At 35.1% G+C, this 23,856-nt stretch overlaps 1 protein-coding gene across 4 annotated transcripts in view; it reads right to left on the bottom strand.

The window, feature by feature from the left end:
* The window catches only part of YME1L1 (YME1 like 1 ATPase), a 43,218-nt gene that overhangs the window by 3,250 nt on the left and 16,112 nt on the right, over positions 1–23,856 (bottom strand). For 2 of the 4 annotated variants that reach the window (XM_026013600.2, XM_072742356.1), the window contains 15 exons: positions 22,156–22,254; positions 20,539–20,648; positions 18,474–18,624; positions 17,990–18,073; positions 16,081–16,163; positions 12,559–12,649; positions 7,380–7,532; positions 6,506–6,638; positions 5,350–5,412; positions 4,265–4,377; positions 3,279–3,434; positions 2,301–2,452; positions 1,121–1,247; positions 954–1,027; positions 248–334 (listed from right to left, as the gene is read on the bottom strand). In XM_026013600.2, coding sequence (XP_025869385.1) covers positions 248–334; positions 954–1,027; positions 1,121–1,247; positions 2,301–2,452; positions 3,279–3,434; positions 4,265–4,377; positions 5,350–5,412; positions 6,506–6,638; positions 7,380–7,532; positions 12,559–12,649; positions 16,081–16,163; positions 17,990–18,073; positions 18,474–18,624; positions 20,539–20,648; positions 22,156–22,254 — 1,676 coding nt within the window. The remainder of the gene's footprint in view (positions 1–247; positions 335–953; positions 1,028–1,120; positions 1,248–2,300; positions 2,453–3,278; positions 3,435–4,264; positions 4,378–5,349; positions 5,413–6,505; positions 6,639–7,379; positions 7,533–12,558; positions 12,650–16,080; positions 16,164–17,989; positions 18,074–18,473; positions 18,625–20,538; positions 20,649–22,155; positions 22,255–23,856) is intronic. The other 2 variants (XM_026013601.2, XM_072742365.1) reach the window with 1 other exon arrangement.

Here is a 23,856-nt window from a genome sequence, read left to right as displayed (position 1 = left end):
CTAAAGTAGAATATTTATAATTACTGATATAAATTGTTCTTAGCCTATGGCCAGAATAAAGTAAAGACTCAGTCTATGATCAGAGACTCCCAAACAACATATTTAAATCATTTCAATGTTGCCCTTTTTCTCTTTATTGTATATAGTGACATTTCTAAACAGAGGATAACCATTATCTTCTGGTAAGCACCTACTACTTAGGCACATTAGGACTAGATAAATAAGCACAGAAAAATATAATCATTACCCTTAGAAGGATTCTAATTTCTTGTTCAATAGCAGATTGAGTTTCTGGACTCAGTTTCCCTGTATCACTGTACGTCATAACACCAAGCTAAAACAAACAAAAAGAAAGAAATTGAACAGAAAAACCCTAAACCACTAATAATACTATCCTATACTTAAAGAAAACATCATGGGGGCAAGGAAGAAATTCACTATAAAAATGCCCTTGAGCACAAAGAAATGTCATCATTCTTCTGAAAGTAGAAGACTCAAAAGTATGAGCAAAGAGAGGAAATTTAAAATCATAAGCATGGTTCTGAGTGCCTTCTTGGAAAACCTTTGCAGCTATTCCAAACCCAGAAATCCACAATGTAGTATATAGTAGTGCTTCATGAAGCCACAATGATAACGTAGAAAAGTGAAATATGTGAAAAGGCCGAAGTAAGCAAGTTCAGCAAGTGGGTGTTTTAGGTCATAGGGATTGAAATATCTTATCATTTGTTTAACTCATGAAATACTATTACTGTCCAAGCAGCTAGAATGGAAAGAGAATACTATCTGTATTACTCAGAAAATAATGTTTAGTTTAGAATAAGCAGTGATAAATCTACTTGGAATGAGACAGGGGAAAAGTAAATGTTACCAATTTACCATGAGAACCCTCTCAAAAAGAGACACTTGACAAATCATCATCTGATACATGAGGAAGGGCTAAAATTAGCTATTACCTTTTCACTCATTCCAAATTTGGTAACCATCCGCTTTGCTATTTTAGTTGCATTATCAAAATCACTGGAAGCACCTAAAATTTAAAAATATACATAGAACTCAATTTTTAAAAATATCTTTAAATCAGTATGCATAATGTGAACTAAAGTCATTCTTTACAGCCAACCTGTTGTGATATGGTCAGTTCCAAATATAAGCTCCTCAGCCACTCTTCCTCCCATACTAACATCCATCTGTGCAAGCAGCTGAGCTCTAGTTTCATTCCATCTGTCATTCTCTGGCAACAGGGACACCTAGACAATTGAAAATAAAGAAAAACTTCAGACACAGTTTGAAATACTTATATTAATAATCAGAATTATCATTTGGCTCTCACTATATAATATCACGATGCTGACAGCTCAAAGACATTTTTAGTAGAGAGGGTCTCAGGTGACTGATGACAAAACCGACAATATACAAAATAAGAAAAATTCTTTATTAAAGTTTATATATTTTATATGTAATAGGCATATAATGCTTCAATAGGATGGACTTACATCCAGGTGCACAAAAATGCTTAATATGTTTATAATTAGAAAGATAAAGAGAATGAAACTTGTACTCAGAAAAATCTTAGAATAACTATGGAAACACTGACAGTTTCTTTGTGGAAGGAAAAGAACAATTACGTATTTATGAATAATACTTTGGAGACGCCCAGGTGGCTCGGTCGGTTGGGCATCTGTCTCCCTTTGGCTCAGGACATGATCCTGGGGCCTGGGATCGAGCCCCGCATTGTGCTCCCGGCTCATCGGGAAGTCTGCTTGTCTCTCTCCCTCTGTCGTCCCCCTGCTCATATGTGCTATCTCTTAAATAAGTAAATAAAATCTTTAAAAAAAAAAAAAGAAGAAGAAGAATGGAAGTTTGCTATCATTCCAGATTTAAATTTCACAATGTAGGGCAGCCCGGATGGCTCAGTGGTCTAGCACCTGCCTTCACCCAGGGCGTGATCCTGAAGACCCTGGATGGAGTCCCACGTCAGGATCCCTGCATGGAGCCTGCTTCTCCCTCTTCCTCTCTCTCTCTTTCATGAATAAATAAATAAACAAATAATTTATAAATAAATAAATAAATTTCATAATGTAGATATATAACATCTGAACTATTAGTATCCTTTATATTAGCAGGTAAGTTTCATGAATATCTCTGATTTCATGATGGTTCAGAATACTAAAGAAGAAAGTTAGCAGCATATTTAGGAATTAGTTGAATTTTCTTTTTAATTATTTTCATCCACAATTTCTTACATAAGCTTTTGGACAGTGCTATTTGAAAGAAAAGAAAAAAAACTACCAGATACTTACATGTCCAAGTGTTGGCCCTCGTGGCATGATTGTAGCTTTGTTGATAGGCATTGCATCTTTAGTGTAATATGCAATAATAGCATGACCAGATTCATGGTAGGCTGTGATGGTTTTGTTTTTGTTATCAATTTCCACACTTCTACGTTCAGGGCCTAAGGATAAAAATTTAATTGAATAAAATTATTCTGTTAGGAAGGTCTATTTAGATGAATGAAAACCACTTGCCCTTATGTAGTTCTTAGAGTGACATTAATAAATATTTTAAACCACAACAATCTGCCAACTGATAACCAAAATAGGAAGAAATGTCATCTTAATCCTATCAACAAGTTTTTTTGGTTTTCTTTTTAAGATTTTATTTATTTATTCATGAGAGTCCCAGAAAGAGAGGCAGAGACACAGACAGAGGGAGAAGCAGGCTCCTCGCAGGAAGCCCGATGCGGGACTCGATCCCCGAACCCAGGACCATGCTTTGAGGTAAAGGCAGACACTCAACTGCTGAGCCACCCAGGCATCCCTCAATTAATTCTAATTTCAGAAAATAAATATGAGGGCAGCCCTGGTGGCATGGCGGTTTAGTGACGGCCTTCAGCCCAGGGCGTAATCCTGGAGACCCGGGATCGATTCCACGTCGGGCTCCCTGCGTGGAGCCTGCTTCTCCCTCTGCCTGTGTCTCTGCCTCTCTCTCTCTCTCTCTCTCTCTCTGTGTATGTCTATGAATAAAGAAATACAAATCTTTTAAAAAAATAAATAAATAAGAGAAAACACATGAGTACCCCCTGCCCGCAAAAAGTATAATCATAGAAACTATATTTATTATCTAAGAGACCCAAATGATGGCTATTTTTGAGTATATATATTTTCTTGCTCCTGTACCTTTCTTTTTTATAACCTTTTATTTAAAAAGAACTTATTCTCTACTATAATGAACAGGGTAAGACAGAAAAAAAAAAGGGGTGGGGGAAAGAGAAAACCTACCCATTAGAATTTTATCTTTGGAAAATTCTAGTTCCTTCATGGTAACCATTTCTTTTCCATCAACAGCTGCCTTTAATGCAGCCTGATTCACAAGATTCTCCAGCTCTGCTCCAGAAAAGCCAACAGTACCTCGAGCTATAATTTCTGGATCAACAGCTGTGTAGACAATCGCAATATTAAAATTCCAAAATAGCTCTTCATAAATAATTCACATTCCAAAAGAAAACAGCTATCCTGAACTAGAACTTAAAATATTTATTTTTTGCTAAAAATACAAAATAAACTTACTTTTTCTAAAGGAAAAAAGCCAAAATGCTATTAAAATTACCATTGGGACAAATTACAAAAGTTTTTAAATTTAAATAACTTTATGAAAAACAAAGAAATGCAGAGTTGCCTGACATGATTTATAAACCTTCAAATTATGACCTAAACTGTTACTCACCTAAGCACAAACTGAAAATGCGAACTCATAGACATTTTCTGAATTTCATCCTGAAATATTTTATACCTAAGTATTTAGTATTATATGTACATTTATAAGAGTTACCCTTATTATAGGGAACGTGTTTGGTTCTTACAAATTGATTCATCTATCTGTGAAAATACTGCAGCTTAATAGGTACATTTGTTAATTAAGTGGGCCCATAATATTTTCAGGTATTTCGTTTTACAGTTTGCCTCTTTTCAACCCAAAGTGATTATATACACTTTTTCTATTTCATATTTTACATTCATCTTAAAGATATTTATATATTTATCTTCAAATATTATTTATCTGGGTATTAACAAGAAAACATTCTTTACAATCAGGATTCAAATGACAATTTCCTAGATATACAAGAATTATGAAATAAACATTTTAAAAAGGACATATAACAAACCGGTCTTTTGAGACATTTTTAAGGTAAGGACCACAAAAGGTGGAATGAAATATTACCATTCTATAGAAATAATAAAGTTTGTGTTAATGGAATTAGACTTACACTGATCAAACTTTATTTTATTGAGATACCATTTCAAAATTTCTGTTCGTCCTTTTACATCTGGTCTTGGAACTGTAACTTGCATGTCAAAACGTCCAGGACGTATTAAGGCACTAAAGGGAAAATATAAAAAGAAACTATAAATTAATAACCTGAATATGCTGGAGGTCAAATTCAAAGGACTAACTCTGAATATGGATGGAAAGATATTAGCAACCAGAGGTTAGACCGGAGTTTTGTTTTTTATTCTAATTCCAATACAGTTAATATACAGTGTTATATTAGTTTCAGGTGTACAATACAGGGCTCAACACTTCCACACATCACCCAGTGCTCATCACAACAGGTGCATTCCTTAATCTCCATCATCTTTTTCACCCTAAATTGGAGTTTTGAACTAAACCAATATTCAAATAGCTTCCTGTAAAACATGGCTTAAGTAACAGTTTCAATAACCAGACGACAGATCAAAGGCTGATACAGATAGTACACAACCCTTATAAACAAAAACATGCAATCTGGTCATTCAAGGAACAATAATTCTAGAGCAGTCTATCAGGAGATCTACACTATGAAAGCTTCCTATCATAACTACTATTAAGTACAGAATATTAAACTAGAGACTTAGGCAAAAACAAACTATTACATCAAATTAAAATGAGTTAATTCTATGACAAAATCAACAAAAATTTAAAATTATAGTAAGTTTTATTTTTAAAATCCTACCACCCCCAAAATGTTGTGATAGAAAGTTCTCAGAAATTAACAACTTTACTGAAATTTAATTCACATATTCCAGAATTTAAAGGAGGTAATCCAGTGGTTTTTAATGTATTCAGAGTTGTGCAATCATCAACAATCTAAGTCAAGAATATTTTTATGCCTCCACACCAGAAGAAACCCCACAGCTACCAACAGTCACTCCCCATTCTTCCCATCTGTGGCAACCAGAATCTACTTTCTGTTGCTACAGATTTGCTTATTCTGGACATTTCATATGTTTTGTGATCAGCTTCCTCCTTTTAAAGTTCATCCATGTTTTAGTATGTATCAATACTTACAAAAAAAAGTCTTTTAATACGTACTTATCTAATGCCTCTGGGAAGTTTGTGGCTCCTATTATGATAACTCCTTCATTGGGTTTAAAACTATTTAAAAAAGAAAAAAAGTAACTTTTCACTGAAAATTAAAACAGCACACATATAGAAATGCTCTACATAAAATGGTCTATCATTAAACTTAGTAACGGCAAAGAAATGGGGGTTGATCTTTTTTATCCACTGAAGTGTTAAGACATCTTATTTCCTAAAAGGGACAAATGTTACTAGGCCAGCATACTAAAATAAAACTGTTATTAATAAATCAAAAAGTCATCTATGATTACATGCCTTCACAATATTTATTCTGCTTAGCAAGAGATGACCTAACAGAAAAGGCTTGGGTACCTGACTAATTTGTGAAGAATTATTCTCAAGTTTACCAATTTAAATTTTTACTCCTAGACTTTGTTTCAAAATTACTTATATGGTTTTAAAATATTTTTCCTTCTTTCAGAGCAACCCCACCTCTTGCTTTTTATATGATGAAAATTGATGAAAACTTTTTTAATCTGGGATGCCTGGGTGGCTCAGCAGTTGAGTATCTGCCTTTTGGCCCAGGGTGTGATCCTGGGATCCGGGATCGAGTCCCACATTGGGCTCCTTGCAGGGAACCTGCTTCTCCCTTGGCCTGTGTCTCTGCCTCTCTCCCTCTGTGTCTCTCATGAATAAATATATAAAATCTTAAAAAAAAAAAAAAAAAAAAAACTTTAAATCTACCACAACACTAAAAGCTAGTCACAAATTGTGTCAGAACCATCATATGATCCCTTTACATCTCCAAATACACTACTATTCTCAACTGGAAACATCACTTTCCTTTCATAAGGAAAAAAGGTGCAGAGATCACCAATTAAGAGTTGATACATCAATCACTCCATTAGTAATGGAAACATTACAATACAGAAAATGCAGCTTGTCTTGACTTCTTGCACAGGGACTACTCTCTATTGCCTATATTTTTTCCTATTTCTTAAGGTATTATTTTTGAGTAACCTCTATAGCCAACATGGGGCTCAAACTTACAGCCCCAAGATCAAAAGCTGCATGCTCCACTGACTGAGCCAATCAGATGCCCCGCTATATCTTGAAATGGTAACAAATACATCACCATATTCCAAAAGACAGAGGGAGATTCAATTACCCATCCATTTCAGCAAGGAGTTGATTTATAGTCTGTCTTGAATATGGATGCATTGGAGACTCAATTCGCTTTCCACCAACAGAATCTAATTCATCAATGAATATAACACAGGGAGCATTTGCTTTTGCTTCCCCTAGGAAAAGAGAAAATATTCAAAGGAATTTAATGAAATCAATACTTTCTGAACAAAATCATATAAATATTAAAAACCTGTCAGATTGTCAAAAGCCAACAAGACATTAAGGAGAAATCCACAAAAGGAGATCTCTTTCTTTAAAAAGTGACTTAAGTGCAAGCCCGGGTGGCTCAGTGGTTTAGTACTGCCTTCAGCCCAGGGCGTGACCCTGGAGACGTGGGTTTGAGTCCCAAGTCAGGCTCCCTGCATGGAGCCTGCTTCTCCCTCTGCCTGGTCTCTCTCTCTCTCTCTCTCTCTCTCTCTCTGTGTGTCTTTCATGAATAAATTTAAATAAATTAAATAAATGAATGAATAAATAACTGATTTAAGAACAATAATCTCAAAGACAAAACTATGTTACACAGAATGATATATAATAAAAACAACTTAGTATTAATTCTTCCAACTGTACAAACCATATATAATAGGGTTTGAGGCTAATTATTCTTTAATTTCATATATTGAATTGATGAATAAGATAAAAAGGGAAACAACAAAAAACTCAGCTTTTCAACAGGCCCAACCTCATCTAATGCTTCTCCTAGCTCTTCTATTTGAGAAAAAAGTACAGTTCTGTTTTAGCTCACACATTAGCTAGGTCAGCTACCAATCATAATCAAATAGCAAAGAAAGGGTAAGAAGCTCTCCCCCTAAAATTAACAAAATGTTTTATTGTATTAAAACTACATTAAAACATACTAAATAGATTTCTGATTCGACTGGCTCCCACACCCACAAACATTTCATCAAATTCTGATCCAGAAGCATAATAAAAAGGAACATCAGCTTCTCCAGCCACAGCACGAGCAAGAAGTGTCTTTCCTGTTCCTGGTGGTCCAACTAAAAGAATTCCTAAAAAAAAAAAAAAAAAAAAAAATAGAATGATTCAAATTAAAAAAATAAAAATAGGGCTCCTGGGTAGCTTGTCATTAAGTGTCTGCCTTCAGCTCAGGTCATGATCTCAGGCTCCTGGGATCGAGTCTCGCATTCCCTGCTTAGCAGGGAATCTGATTCTCCCTCTGCTTCTACCCTTCCTCCGTTCATGCTCACTCTCTCATGTGCTCTCAAATAAGTAAAATCTTTTAAAAAATAAAATAAATAAAATACAACAAATTAAAATAAACCCTGATGTGAATCTATAAAACAGTTATTAATATATACAGTTTTTAGGTTGAAGGCACATAACCAATACTTTGAAACAAAGGAAAACAAATGTCTCTAGAATAATTCACTTCAGATCTTCAAAAATAATTTCCCTCTACCATTTTAAATACTGTTTATATTTCATCATAGACAATTCAGAATCCTGAGAATGGAATGACAAACTCTTTATCACTAAATAAGATAAAATTCACATAAACACAGATTAAGAGATTAAACAACTAAATGTGATGCATGAACCTTTGACCGGATACTCTTCCATGAAAAACATATTTAAGAAATTAAATAGCAGGGCAGCCCAGGTGGCTCAGTGGTTTAGTGCCACCTTCAGCCCGGGGAGACCGGCTATGGGAGTCCCACATCGAGCTCCCTGCATGGAGCCTGCTTCTCCCTCTGCCTGCCTCTCTGCCTCTCTCTGTCTCTGTGTCTCTCATGAATAAATAAATAAAATCTTTAAAAAAAAAAAAAAAGAGGGATCCCTGGGTGGCTCAGCAGTTTAGCGCCTGCCTTTGGCCCGGGGCACCATCCTGGAATCCCAGGATCAAGTTCCACATCAGGCTCCCGGCATGGAGCCTGCTTCTCCTTCCTCCTGTATCTGCCTCTATGTCTATCATAAATAAATAAATAAATCTTAAAAAAAAAAAAAAAAAAGAAATTAAATTCCAGGGATAGCTGATGAAAAGTTGAAAAAATACTAGAATACAAGCTATTAAGGAAATAACATTTAATTTTTATTTGGCAGGATAAATTATTCTCCTTCTTTAGGAAAATATCCTTAGTCCTAGGTGATACATAACAAAGTATTTAGACATAAAGTAGTGTCTACAGTTTTGTAACTTTTCTGTTATGTTTGAAAATTTTCATTAGTCCTAGGTGATACATAACAAAGTATTTAGATATAAAGTAGTTAGTGTCTACAGTTTTGTAACTTTTCTGTTATGTTTGAAAATTTTCATAACAGCAGTTAAGTTTTTTGGAAGTTAGAATGACTGAATTCTCTGGTTTCCACAACTTTTCATTTTTCAGACTACATTTAAAAAGGCAAAAAAACTGGGTGCCTGGGTGGCTCAGTCAGTTAAGCATCTGCCTTCAGCTCGGGTCATGATCCCAGAGTCCTGGGATAGAGTCCCAAGTCAGGTTCCCTATTCAGCGAGGAGTCTGCTTCTCCCTCTCCCTCTGCCTCTGCCCCTCCTCATTCACCACTGTTTGTGGTTTGTGTGTTCTTTCTCTCAAATAAATAAAATCATTTTTTAAGAGGAAAAAAAAAGCATTAATGCTATATTTTTAACATAAAAACTCTTCCTAAAGCAAATCTGCTGAAAAATACCCCTAAGACTGTCCCCTTTGTATTGCCACGTTATGGTAATTCCTAACTCATTTTATTAATCATCACATCAATTTCTGTAGAATATATTTTGGTACCTGAGAATTTTCCTAAAATTTTATAAATATTCCTTGTGATTAGTAAGAAAAGTGTAATTATTTTATGATTTTAAACATGTCCTTTACGATGTCATAGTATTGGCTTTAATAAATGAATCCTATGGTGGGATGAGCACTGGGTGTTCTGCTATATGTTGACAAATTGAACTCCAATAAAAAAATTTTTAAATAAATTTTAAAAAAATAAATCTTGAATTAGAAGATTCAAGTGAGCAGTATAAAAACAAATCTTAAATATGACTGTTCCGTTTATTTATTTATTTTAAAGATTTTATTTATTTATTCAGAGAGAGAGAGAGAGAGAGAGAGAGAGAGAGGCAGAGACACAGGCAGGCTCCATGCAGGGAGCCCTACGTGGGACTCGATCCAGGGTCTCCAGGATCACGCCCTGGGCTGCAGGCGGCGCTAAACTGCCGCGCCACTGGGGCTGCCCTGACTGTTCCGTTTAATTCACCAATTCCATTTCTAGAATTGGAATCTAGAATAATGCATAAATAAATGAGTAAATCCAGAATTTATTCTAATGAGATAATTAAGCATGTGGGCAAAGCCTTGAGATATTAAGATGATCTTCATAGATTTTTGTTTTTTGAATTAAAAAATGTTTGAGTATACTTGACACACAGTTACATTAATTTCAGGTATACAACACAGTAATTTAACAAGTTTACTTTATACATTATGCTGTGCTCATCACATATGTAGCTACCACCTGTCACTATACAACACTATTACAATATCATGGACTATATTTCCTAGGCCTTTTATTCCTCTGACTTATTCATTATACAAATAGAAGCCTGTCTCTCCCTCTCCCTTTCATACATTTTGCCCAGCCTCCACATTGCTATTTTTTCTAAATATTTTGTTTATTTATCTATTTGAGAGAAAGAGAGAAAGCACAAGCAGGCACAGCTGTAGGAGCAGAAGTGGAGGGAGCAACAGACTCCCCACTGGGCAGGAAACCCAATGCAGGGCTCAGTCCCAGGATCCTGGGGTCATGATCTGAGCTGAAGGCAGATGCTTAACCAATTGAGCCACCCAGGCTAATTTTAACACACAGCTAATTTTAACAGCAAAACATTGGAAACCATTTCAAAGTTCAATATTAATGATTATAGTATAGAACAATCATATAGTACAAGGACCTCATGAAGTCATAATCTTGTACTCAATTCCAGCATATGGTTTTTCCTTCATACCAACAAATATTTCTCCAACACCAGCTGGGTGTCCTACAATTCAATTCAATTCAATTATGGTATTACCTACCTGGAAATAGTATCAAACACCGTAAGTTAAACACTTTGTCCTAAAAGACTGCCTCTAGCCCCACCCTTCCCTATGTCAAATACAAGACGAGGTTGTTACCTATGCTTCTGACTGACAGACTATAAAGAGGAGGTTCCAATGACTGCTTCCTTGGACTTGATTTGCTAAAATGGCTCACAGAACTCAGAGAAACGTTCTACTTACTAGATTGCTGGTTTATTATAGAAGGATACAACTCAGCAAGAGTCGGTCAAATGGAAGAGACGCACATGGTAAGGAAAGGTAAAAGGATTGCTGAGTTTCTGTGCCCTCTCTAGATATGCCACTCTTCCCACATCTGCACATGTTCACCAATCTAGAAGCATTGAATCCTATCCTTTTGGGTTTTTATAAGCATAAAAGCATGCTTTTTTACATAAGCATGACTCATTACATAAGTATGACTGATTCAGCCTCCAGTGACTTTCCCCTCCCAGATAGCCAACAGGGAAACTAAAAGTTCCAGCCCTCTAATGACATGGTTGATTTTCCTGACAACCAGCTTCTAACCTTAGGTATGTTTTAAAAGTCACCTTGTTCAGAAGACAAATCTATTGCTGTCATCACTATATTTATTATAAATCACAACAATCATTAAAAATCATATTAACTGTGAGAAAACATCAAACTGAGGAACATTCTACAAATTAGTGTGTAGTCTACTACACAATTTTTAAGCTCATAAAAGATCTACACCTATTCCTATACTAAAAGGCTGAGAAAGGGGCCTGGGTGGCTCATCAGTTAAGCATCTGACTTTGGCTCAGGCCATGATTTCCGGATCCTGAGACTGAACCCTGAGTGGAGCTCCACATTCAGCGAGGAGTCTACTTTAAGTTCTCTCTCTCCCTCTGTCCTATGTCCCCCTACCGACAAGCACATTTGTGTCTGTGTGTCTGTTCTCTTAATAAATAAATAAATAAATAAATAAATAAATAAATAAATAAATAAATAAATAAATAAAGGCTGAGAAATTTTTTCAGGTTAAAGAAAAATCTAGGGGCACCTGGGTGGCTCAGTCGGTTAAGCAGCCAATTCTTGATTTTGATTCAAGTCATAATCTCAGGCTCCTGGGACTGAGCCCCGCGTTCCACTCTACACTCAATGGGGAGTTTACTTGAGAATTCTCTCGTTTCCTCTCCCACTGCTCCTCCCCTCCTGCTTCCTCTCTCTCTCTCTCTCTCTCTCTCAAATAAATAAATATGGGCACTTAGGTGGCTCAGTGGCTGAGACTCTGACTTTGGCTCAGGGCATGATCCAGGGTCTTGGGATCAAGTCCCACATTGGGCTCCCTGTGAGGAGCCTGCTTCTTCCTCTGCCTATGTCTCTGCCTCTTTCTCTGTTTCTCTCATGAATAAATAAACAAATAAATAAATAAGTTTTTAAAAGATTAAAGAAAAATCTAAATGTGTAAACCTGCACTGAGTCCTAAACCTGGGGTTAGGGATGGTGGATGAGAGGACCTTAATTATTAAGAGAAATGCTGAAATTTGAATATAACTGAATTTCCTAATGGTTTTAAAACCATGCGAAATTTCCTGATTTTAGTAACTATACTGAAATTATGTAATAGAATATTCTTATTTTTAGGACATACATAAGGAAGTATTTGGGGTTAAAGGAGCATGATATCTACAATCTACTCTTAAATAGTTTAAAAATACATTTATTTGAAGAAAATGGATGAGCAGATGGCACAAACTGCTAAAAAATTGTTGAGTTTGGTTAAGAGTACAGTTTTCTCTGCACTATTCTCACAACTTAGTCTGAAATTGTAATTTAAAAAATCCCCACTCCTCTCAAAAAAGGTTATACAATGGTATGTTCAGAATGAAGACTTACTGTAAAATAAGAAATTAAGAACTAAACTTTAAGCTTTAAATCTGTTAAAAATAAATTAGCAACGGATTACAGTATTTTTTTTTTTTTTACATCAAATCACGGTAAAGGGAAGATATCTTACCTTTTGGAAGTTTACCTCCAAGTACAGTAAATTTTTGTGGATTTTTCAAGAACTCAACAACCTCCTGCAATTCTTGTTTGGCTTCTTCCACCTAAAGTGACACAATTTATCAAATAACTCTAAGCAATGATTAGATTATCAAGGCCTCCTCTTTAAAAATAGTAAATTTAACTAGAAAATAGTAAATTTAACTGGAAATTATCTTGGCTGTCTCTTTGTTTCAGTGAAAGAAGTATACAAGAGGGCTCCCTTATAAATGCACACACAACAGAGTTTTCATTGGACTCTTTTTGCCAATTATACAGTCTCCTTACATAACCCAACAAAAGCACTCTTCTTACATTTTCAAGAAACAGTGCTTCCTCCAGTTAACAAGGACTTATATTCACAATTCTAGTTAAAGGTGTCAGCAGCATTTGATATAAACAGAAAGACTCACCTACCAAGTTTCAACTCCAGAACTTTTGACCTGGCTTATAAACTTAAAGGGCAAATTATGTGGGCTTAATATATATCAATGAAAAGGGAGCCTGTGTTTAAGTTATAACATTAATTCGTGATTAATTATGAAATTATTTTCACTAAAAGGAATTATCATTACATTATAAATGACATAGTTCCTAGAAATGCCCAAAGGATGGTGCCTAAATTAAAGTATAGTGTAATGATTGTTTGGTAAATGGGTGTGGCAAAATAGTTTAAAAGATTTAATACCCCAAATACAAAAATCATGTAGAACTGAGATCCCTAGAAAGAATAAAGCCCAATCTGGTCAAAAAAGATGGCAAGCAGAATATTAGCTTAACTTGAAAAACTCAGATATAAGTTAAGAACCGCTGCCTAAGTCCAGGTGGCTCAGCGGTTTTGCGCCCCCTTCAGCCCAGGGTCTGATCCTGGAGACCCGGGACTGAGTCCCACATTGGACTCCCTGCATGGAGCCTGCTTCTCCCTCTGCCTGTCTCTGCCTCTCTCTCTCTCTCTTTCTCTCTCTCTGGGTCTCTCATGAATAAATAAATAAAATATTTTTTAAAAATTTACAATAGCAGTATTTGGGCCAAAACTAGAAACAACACAATGTCTACCTAATGTAGAATACCCAATATTGTGATAGTCATATCACAAGAAAGTCATCCCCCAAGCAATGGGGATAAATAAACTACAACTCCATGTAAAAAAGATAGATCTCACCAACATCATTTAAGTGAAATGACCCATATATGCTACATGTATTACATTTATGTAAAATTCAAAAGCAGGCCAAATTAATAGATGTTATCAGAACAATGATCATGCTTGGCGTGGGAAAACAAAGGGCACTAGAAAGTTTCTAGCAATATGCTATTTCTTGAGCTGAGTGCCAGTATGAGTTCACTGTGAACTTTATTAAGGTATAGACTTATGATTTGTGCAGCTTTGTGTGAATGCTGAGCTTCAATAAAATTTATGTTTTAAAAGAGATTTGGGGGTGCCTGGGTGGCTTAACGGGTTAAGCGGCTGCCTTCAGTTCAGGTCATGATCTCAGAGTTTTGGGATTAAGCCCTGAGTCAGGCACCCTGCTCAGTGGGAGTCTGCTTCCCTCTCCATTTGCCCCTCCCCCCACTTCGCCCTCTCTCTCATATAAATAAATAAATAAATAGATAGATAGATAAATAAATAAATAAATCTTTTAAAATATTTTTTAAAGAAGAGAGATTTGGCTCTTTATCAATTAAAATAAGTTTTTTAAATATTCAAAGACATCCATATACTAAAAGGAAGCCAAAAGGAAGCCAAACTACGTTTGGTCAAGGTAATGAATAACTTTAAATTGTAGGAAAGAGGAAAACAATTAGATGTCACCTACTACTCAGATTATATTTTTCTCTGCCCAATCTCAGTGTTAAGAAAATTCCCAATAGAAATACGTAAGATCTACACAGGGAAACAGAGTTTAGGGGATTAAGGCAATGAATGAAGTTATAAAAGCCCTTGTTAGTATTTTTATGGCAGCTATATATAAAATTATTCCTATATAATCAGAAATTCTAGGCAAGGAAATGACATGCCTATATTAGTTCTTTAACACTCGGCAAAACTGATCACAAGTATCACCTACTGGCATACCTATTATGGAAAATTATTTTGGTCTATATAGGTCCTATAGTAATGGTAACAATATAAAATTATAGCAATAATTGTAATATTTGTATATATTCGCACAGAAAGCTTTTGACAATCTAAAAATGTTGTGATGTCTCCATTTCTAGTATTATCAGCATGTCTTCTTTAGCTTCGTACTCAGAAGTGGACTCATTCCAAAAGAAGTGTAACATACGGAGTAATGAAATATATCTTTTGCAGGGAGAAAGTAAGAATGCCTTGCTGACCAGTCTCAGCACAGGTTCAGTGTAACGCAGGCTCTCTGACTGCACACCTTAAACAAAATGGGAAGGGCCTTCTGCACTAATGACTCAAGTTTTCAAATACTCATTGCACCAACTTCTTCCTCAATTATTCCCTTTTTGTGATTCCAACAGGGTTCACAGCTGTTTAAATTGCAAAGGGAAGGAAAAGACTACTTGGTATAAAATTATCAGTGATTCCTGATACTTTATTCCCTAATAGTTGTGAAATAGGTCGTGAAAAATATTTATGCATAGATAGAGAACACAGTGTGTAAAGAGGAAAAGCTCTCATTCTGTTCTGTATTAAAGTAGCTTTTTCATTGGTCAGTAAAAAAATCAGGAGCATTAATTCTTCAAGATCTTTGCTCTCTTTCTCTGGCTAGAAATGTTCTTTGCTCAAATACATGCATGGGGGCGCCTGGCTGGCCCAATCAGTAGAGCATGTCACTCTGGATCTCTGGGTTGTAAAGTCAAGCCCCATGATAGCTATAGAGATTACTTAAAAATAAAATCTTAAAAAAAAAAAAAATACATGCTTCTTCAAATCTTCTTCAAATCTTCACTCAAATATCATCTTCTCAATCATACACTGAACATCCCCACTTAAAATTGTGACCTTTCTCTCAAAACTCCTAATCCTCTTTAACCTGCTCCATTTTTTCCCCATAACATACTCTATTATTTCTTATATGCTGTGTGATCGTCCAATTTCTGTCAGAATTAAAAATCCATGATGGCAGAGATTTATTTCTTCTATCCCAATATCTAAAGGAGGGCTGGAGAACATGTAATGAAGCTTAAAGTTCCAAGGTTCCAATCATGACTTGGTCTTTTGTAATCTCCATACACCCATCCAAGAGCACACCCCCGGTGGCCTCAGCCCAAAAGAGAGTGCTATTACCCAGAAAGTTCCTAGGGATTCAGAGCCCTGTGTCAAACACTGGGGTCTCAAAGACTAAACTGTAGAACCAAAGATGCACCCAGTGCTCGTCACTTAGGGAATTATAAGAGTTTTAGTGCCTGGAACTGGAGTAGAGACCAATATGTATATTTTCTACTTTATACCTTTAAAATCAAATATTAGCCCTACATAATAAGATAGTATTTGAAGAAAGAAGGGTAAACTTTTTAAACTTACTCCTTTGACATGTTCAAAGGTGACATTTTTCATCTGGACAGGATCTACTGCAGAATCAAGCCCCGTTGTTGTCCGGAAGCGGACTAAGGAGAAAAGAAATGTTTATATATTTGATAGATTCATAAAATTCCAACCATCTTATTATGGACATGTAAGAAAGTAAAGAAAAACTATACCTAAGTTTACATACATTAATTCACAGTGAAGTACAGACACTAGGTCTTCTGGATTTCTAGACTATGTACAAGGAATAAATGATTCACATTAGAATGACATCTTTATATGTTTCAATTAAAATGAAAAATTGTTTCCTTCTTCTCCTGTAATATGTAACAATAGATATTTAAAACATTCTCAAACTCCAATGTGCATAAAAATCACTTGAGAAATGTGTTAATACAAGTTCCCAGGACATGCCCAAAACTTCAGGTCTGTAGATATTTAGAAGGCAGCCCAGGAGAGCGCATTTAAAAAAAATTTTTTTCATTTGGGGTGCCTTGGTGGCTCAGTTGGTTAAGTTGACTTCAGCTCAGGTCATGATCCTGGGATCCTGGGATGGAGTCCCACATCAGGCTCCCTGCTCACCGGGGAACCTGTTTTGCCCTCTCCCTTTGCTGCTCCCCTTGCTTGTGCTCTCTCCCTCTCTTGTCAAATAAATAAATAAAACCCTAAAATAAAAAGATAGAAATTTGGATGCCAAAAAACCAATAGGCAAAAATACAGAGATAACAAGAAAACACTTATCAAGAATATACAAATTGGAAGAGCAAATGTTATACACTAATTCTACAATGGACACTAATAGTTTTAGTCCACTAAATTGTTTATTTAAGGATGTACACAAATGGACTTAATAAAGCAAATTAAATAGAGCCAAACAACTTGAACCTTGTAAGAAATTAATTACCCAAAAGCAACACACTTCATATTTTGATATACACTTTGCTTAACGTAAGAAATTAATTAAGAAACATAAAAGAATAACTAGATTTCATCCCACCCTTCCAATATCACTCAGTGTCCCTATACTGGTTCAGTTTTGAAAATAAGGAGACAAGAGAAGCTGACTCTAGCTATCAAAAGAATATTCCTGAATGTTAAAATCTCATCTCAGGTTTGATGCCACAAAAAACTTAAAATATCTGGGGTTACATACAAGTTCTGGGATGAAGTCCTGATCCAGGTCAACTGATATTCTTTAACTGTATATGTATTTTTCTCTCAAGGTAATCAATCACAAAGAACATAGAGAACACAGGGTAAAAAGTGAATAGATGAGAAAGCAACAGGAACCACTTAAAACTGACATTATTCATTGCAGACTGGCAAACTGAGAAAACGAAACTCATTTAAAGTGATTTTAATTGTATATTAAATATTTAATCATGTATTATATATAAATTTTTCATCAATTTATTAGTGTCTTTGAAATAAGTAACTATTTCTTTGTATTGCTATTATACAATTGTTCTACAAATTTTTTAACTTTTATAACTGGATAGGTATAATTTTCTAAAAATCTGGAAAAACCACTCATAGGAGTTAATCCAACACTTTTGCTGCAACATAATCCTTGGAACTTTAACAAAATATTAATTATTTTCTCAAAAATAAAACTTAAAATTTGTACAGTGTCTGAAGCAACTTTTCCAGTAATCCACAAAGCAATGTAAATATAATAAGCCCTGACAATGTAGATGGCATGTAACTATAACAGATTAAAACTTTTCTACTGCAATGCAAAAAAACAATCTCAAATTGACCCAATCTGTGAAGTGTTAACTTAGGAAAGAAAGGCCTAGACACCAAACAGTAAATGTTTCCTCTCCTAAGTCTTAGCCAGACTATGAAAAAAAATCAACTATTTAAAAGATTTTTTAAAAGTCAGATAAATAAAAAGAGCCTTTACCAGATAAAAATGGGTTTTTTAATAGTCCATAAATGCCAAACAGCAGCAAAACGAAGAGAATTAGACGAGTTCGTCTTAGAGAATCTGGAGGAGGAAAAATAAGCTTAAATCAAATGACAATAATGACAAATGACAGATTGATGAAAAGTGTTAGGTTACTGATGGTAATCACATTTCATCACATGCAATTCTGGAACCCGGCATTCTTTTGTGTAATTGCCAGGATTTCCTTTCAACACCCTGTTACCAAAAGCCTCATGAAGGCATTCATGCTTCTGTCCTTGACTTTGGTTCTCATTTGAGAAAAGGGAGAGTGTCAATAGATATTTTCATTTTGACACAGCCTAAGTTACAAACACAATGGAATATAACCAATGAAAAGGGTCATACCTGCTAGAAAAGATATTTAGAATCACTTAAAGGTAGGACTATGACTTCTTTTTAGATATTCTTCCCAAATATGGATAGTGTCAAATCAACTTACCATTAGTTTTTTGCATTAGTGCTTGAGCTTTCAGAAAACCCTCTGCAAAACCAGTTTTAAATGCATCTTGGTGAGCTTCGGGTATATTTTTGGTTTTCATAAGTTTGTCCAAACTCTCAACATCTGATCCTCTGTCCCGCAAAAGGAACCCCTAAATACACAAACGCATCAGTACCAATTATAGAGAGAACATTGCCCAAAAATATAGTGACCACTCACAAAAAATTCATTCAAAAATTCTAGAATTTCGAATTTTTATTATCCACCTAAAGAGTTACACTAAGACTCAATAATAAATTACTTAATGGCTAAGAAACTAACTTTGGACCTTATACTTGCATCAATCAATTAAAATACAGAAATTCTCTCTAAAAGCACTACTTTGAAACCTGCTTACATATATGTATGGACTTAGGGTTTTAATGGTTTGATGTTCACACTCCTTTATCTCTACTAGAGGAAAAACTTCATTAATTTATTAAATGTTTACTGAGAACCTTTTATATCCTTAGCCTTGTATAAGTTCTGAAAATGTGAAGATAAATAACCAATGATCTGAATGTTCTCAGTCTACTAGAGGAGAGAGATACACAAATAACTAATTTTAAAAAATCATTTTGATATGTTAAAGTTCTAGGTTTGGGGGGACCTGGGTGCCTCAGTCGGTTAAGCAACACTTGGTTTCAACTCATGTCATGATCTCAGGGTCAAGGGACCAAGCCTATCCTCAGGCTCTGAACTCAGCACAGAATCTGAAGATTCTTTCCCCTTCCTTTTCCTTTCCCTCTGCTCTCATGTGCTCTCTCTCTCAAATAAATAAAATCTTAAAAACGACAACAACAACGACAAAGTTGTTTTAGGTCTGGGGTAAAATAAATGCTACTTTAGAAAGTCAGGATTTCTAAATCACAGGCAACAGGATTTCTAAACCACAGGGAACACAAACAACATAACAGAGCCATGAAATAACAGGTCTTAGTGCTCAAGAACTGCAAGCAATCTTGTTTGATAGGACTTTAAAATGCCAAGAGAGGAGTAGGGTGGAGGTTCAGGGGGGGGGTGCTATATTTAAAGATGAGAATAGGAAAATGGTAGGCAGAGGCCAAATGGATATTACAGTAGGAATTTGACAATAAAGCAAAGTTATACAATTATTATTACATTAATACATTTTAGACAGATGATGGGTTGGTGGCAGTCTAGAGGCTGGTAGGTAACAAAACTAAAGGCAAGGAGACTAAGGAGAGCCTGGATGGCTCAGCTGGTTAGGCATCTGACTCTTGACTTCTGTTCAAGTCATGATTTCAGGGTCATGTGATCAAGCCTCATATCGGGCACCATCAGTGCCAAGCCTGCTTGAGATTTTCTCTCTTTTTGAGTCTCTTTCTCTCTTAAATAAAATATTCTTTTAAAAAAACAAAGGGGCACCTGGATGGCTCAGTCACTTAAGCATCTGCCTTTGGCTCAGGTTATGGTACTGGGATGAGGTCCCAGGACCAAGCCTCACTTCAGGCTCCCTGCTCAGAGGGGAGCCTGCTTCTCCCACTCCCTTGGCTACTCCCCCTGCTTTTGCGTGCTCTCTTTCTAATAAATAACTAAAATCTTTAAAAAAAAATAAAGGCAAGGAGACTAAATGAATGTTTACTAGAGTCCTTTGGGCAAGAAACTGTTATAGTCTATCTATGTAGTGGAATTGGTGATAAAGAGACAAATCTAAGAAATGTTTAAGAGGCTGGATCAACAGGACTTTAGTGATTAATGGATATGAGAGGGGAGAAAAGATGAACAAATCAAAGTTGATCACCAGGTTTCTAGCTTGGGCGGATGCTATTCATGAACACAGAGAACACACAGGTAGGTATGTAGGGAAAAGAATAAAGGGAGATGTCTAATAGACCAAGAGGAACACGACTGGCACCCAGAAGAGCTGTAGGTGTAATGATTACACAGGTTACTAGCCCTTTAGAAAATCAACTGGCTACTAAAAGAAATCAGATATTGAAGGTTCTCATTTTAATAATTTGAAAATTACTGCTTTTTCAAACAACAAAAAAGGTCTAATTACCTTTACAAACGATGGTGCTATATGCTGTGTCTCTGCTAATCTTTCAGAGGTGGACTGTAAACGTCGAGTTCTTGATTTCAAAGTTTTAAAACCCCGAGACTGTATGAAAACTGAACGGAACAGTATCACATTTACTTCTTATTGCAAATTTTATAAGAAAAATGCCTAAGATTCAAAACTGACACCAAATCCATACATCCTAGTTTATTATCTCATTTTTTAACATAGTTCTTTGCCTGATACTTCACTACCCTGGTAATTAAAGTCATTAAAATGGATTGAATCTATAAATTAACTTTAGAGTTTCTTGGTAGTTTTAAAATGTGAAAGAAAAAAAACCTCACTGATGAGCACAAATAAAAGTCATGGTCTAATTCCTCAAACCCCAATCGCACCTTCCAGAAGTAGCCACTGTTAACAATTTCACGACTAGGCCGCCTGGGTGGCTCAGTCGGTTAAGCATCCAACTCCTAATTTAAGCTCAGGTCTTGACCTCAGGATTATGAGTTCAAGTCTGCATTGGGCTCCACACCAGGCATGGAGCCTATGTAAAATAAATTAAAAGAATAAAAGTTTTGAAAAACAATTTCATGACTACCCTTCTATGTATGTGAACACATGCTCTTTCTATATAAGTAGTGTAAAATTTTTTGCCAATTATCTTCTTGCGCTTAACAGTATATCATGAATGATTTTCAGAACAGGACAGACTGTGCATTCAATTTAATGGCTGCTAATATTTTTCAATTTATCACTGTACAGCAATTTAAATATTCAACCACTTTTCTACCATGAATATTAGTGGTTTCCTGTTTTCTTATTGCTAAAAATGCTGCAGTTAAAATTCTTGTACGTATCATCTTTTAGCACATGTAAACTGATTTCTTAAGAGTGAAACTGTGAGGTTGAATTATTTAACACTAAGAAACTGCCCTCTAAAAGACTGTTATTGATTTATACATCTACCAATGAATAGGAACATCCTTTTCTCCACATCTTTTGCCAACAGAGATTAATATAAATTTTTTATTTTTTAAGATTTTATTTGACAGAAAAAGACAGTGTGCACACCAACACAAGTAGGGGGGAGCAGGAGAGAGATAAATAAATAAATAAATATGCATCTTTGATTTTGCTATCAATGTGATGTCATCTACTTCATACCTTAGGGAAAGTCCTCAAATTTCTGGTCCACTGATGAAGCCCCTCTGCTGCTGCCCTGACTTTTTCAACATTTTTTTTTTCTGTCATTGCAATCGATTGAAACAATTTTGAAAATGAAATTTTAAAAATATGGGGAAGTAAACAAATATGTTTAGTTAATTATGTTAAAGGTATAGATAAGTTTCCTAAAGTTTGATTTACTATGGCACTTATCACTTATATTCAAAATTCAGCTATTATGTATTTTCCAAATCAAAAATTATGGACATACCCAAACTAATGGACTCCAAATACTGTATTAAAAATTATGGACATACCCAACTAATTGACTCTATCAGTTCTACCATGAGCTACAAACGAATGTTTATAAACATTAATACAATTAAGAAAGATAAATTAGAATTTGTTAAATATATATTAATTTTTTTCAAAATAAATACAGTTATTTCCTACCTGGCCAGTACTGAAGATCTGAACAAATACTTTTAAGAGTTCTTGAATGCTGTCTGTACAAGCAAGAGGAACGTAAAGTAGTAAACATATCTAAGTAACCTGGAGGAAAATTGAAAAAAGTAAATTTTCTATTTACCAAGCTAAAAAAGTAACAAAATATAATTTTACCAAATACTAGAAAAATAAAAGTATAAATTTAGCCTTTTATGTGTTCATATGGCTCTGCTTTTAGGAGTTTCTAAAAACACTTTTAGTCTAATTACAGTTCTTTATCACTTTACTATCATTTGGCCATTAGATTATCTTTTTTATCTTCTATATGACTATAGCTGCCAATGAAATTCAATTCAAACCAAAAGGAAAAGATATGTATGTTTAGCTAAAGTTACCTTTAGTTAGGAACACAAAGAAATAAAGAACTGCTATTTCCTAGGGACAATTTCAAAAACTCTAATAAATTATGTGATTAAACACTATAAACCAAAGCACAGTTATCTCTCTTTCTCAAAGATTCTGGTCACTGTGTACAAAGATAGTTCCTTCCAGAGCTGGAAGCCATAAACTTTGGTGATCCTTCAAATTCCCACTGTTGAGTAATGGGCCCCATCTTACTTTACACATCCATGATCCTAGGGAAAAAGCAGAAAGGAGCAATAGAAACTGGTTCTCATCTATCCCAGTTACAATTCAGGGATTTTTCTAGAAATCTTATCGTTAAGTCAACAAACTCCTTCATAATACCTCTGGCCTTCCTAAGCCAAGAAAGCAGTTGGCAATAAGAAAAAGGAAATGTAAGAAAAGGAAGGAAAAGGAAATGTAAATATGCAGACCAGAAGAACAACAGTAATATTACTACTACTACATAACAATGATAATAACAAAAATTTTACTCCAGTGAACACTTTACTATGAGCCAAGCATTATAGTATGGCTAAGTAAACTATTTAGATTATTTCATTTGATCCTGCAAAGATAAGGAGTTTTTCTTCATGCTTCATGAAAATGAGAAAATAGCAGTTTAGACGAATAAAGTAAATGTCACAGCTTGCTCAGTGGCAGGACTGAGTTTGATCCTAACCTACTCCTCACCCTTAACTAAGACTCAGGACTTCTCTCAGGGAGACAGGCGCATAACATAAAATAATAGAAGCAGATTTTTAACCCAAGCCCCCAAACACAAAAACTTCATTTTTCTCACTTTTAAATTCTTTATTTACCCTACAACCCATACATGTAATAAAGGCAATAGAATGATGAGTAAATGAATTAAGCTTGTACGAAGTACAGCCTTACATAAAATCTTTAGGGGCACCTGGTTGGCTCAGTGGTTGAGCATCTGCTTTGGCTCAGGTGTCCTACATCAGGTTCCCCAAGGGGAGAGCCTCCTTCCCCCTCTGCCTATGCCTCTGTCTCTCTCTCAAATAAATATATAAAATCTTAAATAAATAAATAAATAAACAAACAAACAAACAAACAAGTAAAATCTTTATCACAAAACTATTTAAATCCACACTTTTTTCCTGGGCTGTTATAGCTTACACTGATTTTTAAAATATTTTCTTCCATCAATAAAACACAATTATTTTGATAAGTTCTAACATTAAGCATCATCCAAAAAGAAATTCATGAGACTGAAACCCCTTCTACAAACTACCCACTTATTTTAACACCAGACTGTAGCAAGACTTAAATAAGAAAATA

Source organism: Vulpes vulpes, chromosome 2, assembly GCF_048418805.1.
Source record: "Vulpes vulpes isolate BD-2025 chromosome 2, VulVul3, whole genome shotgun sequence".
Lineage (NCBI taxonomy): Eukaryota > Metazoa > Chordata > Mammalia > Carnivora > Canidae > Vulpes > Vulpes vulpes.
This window is presented reverse-complemented; position numbering and strand designations above follow the sequence as displayed.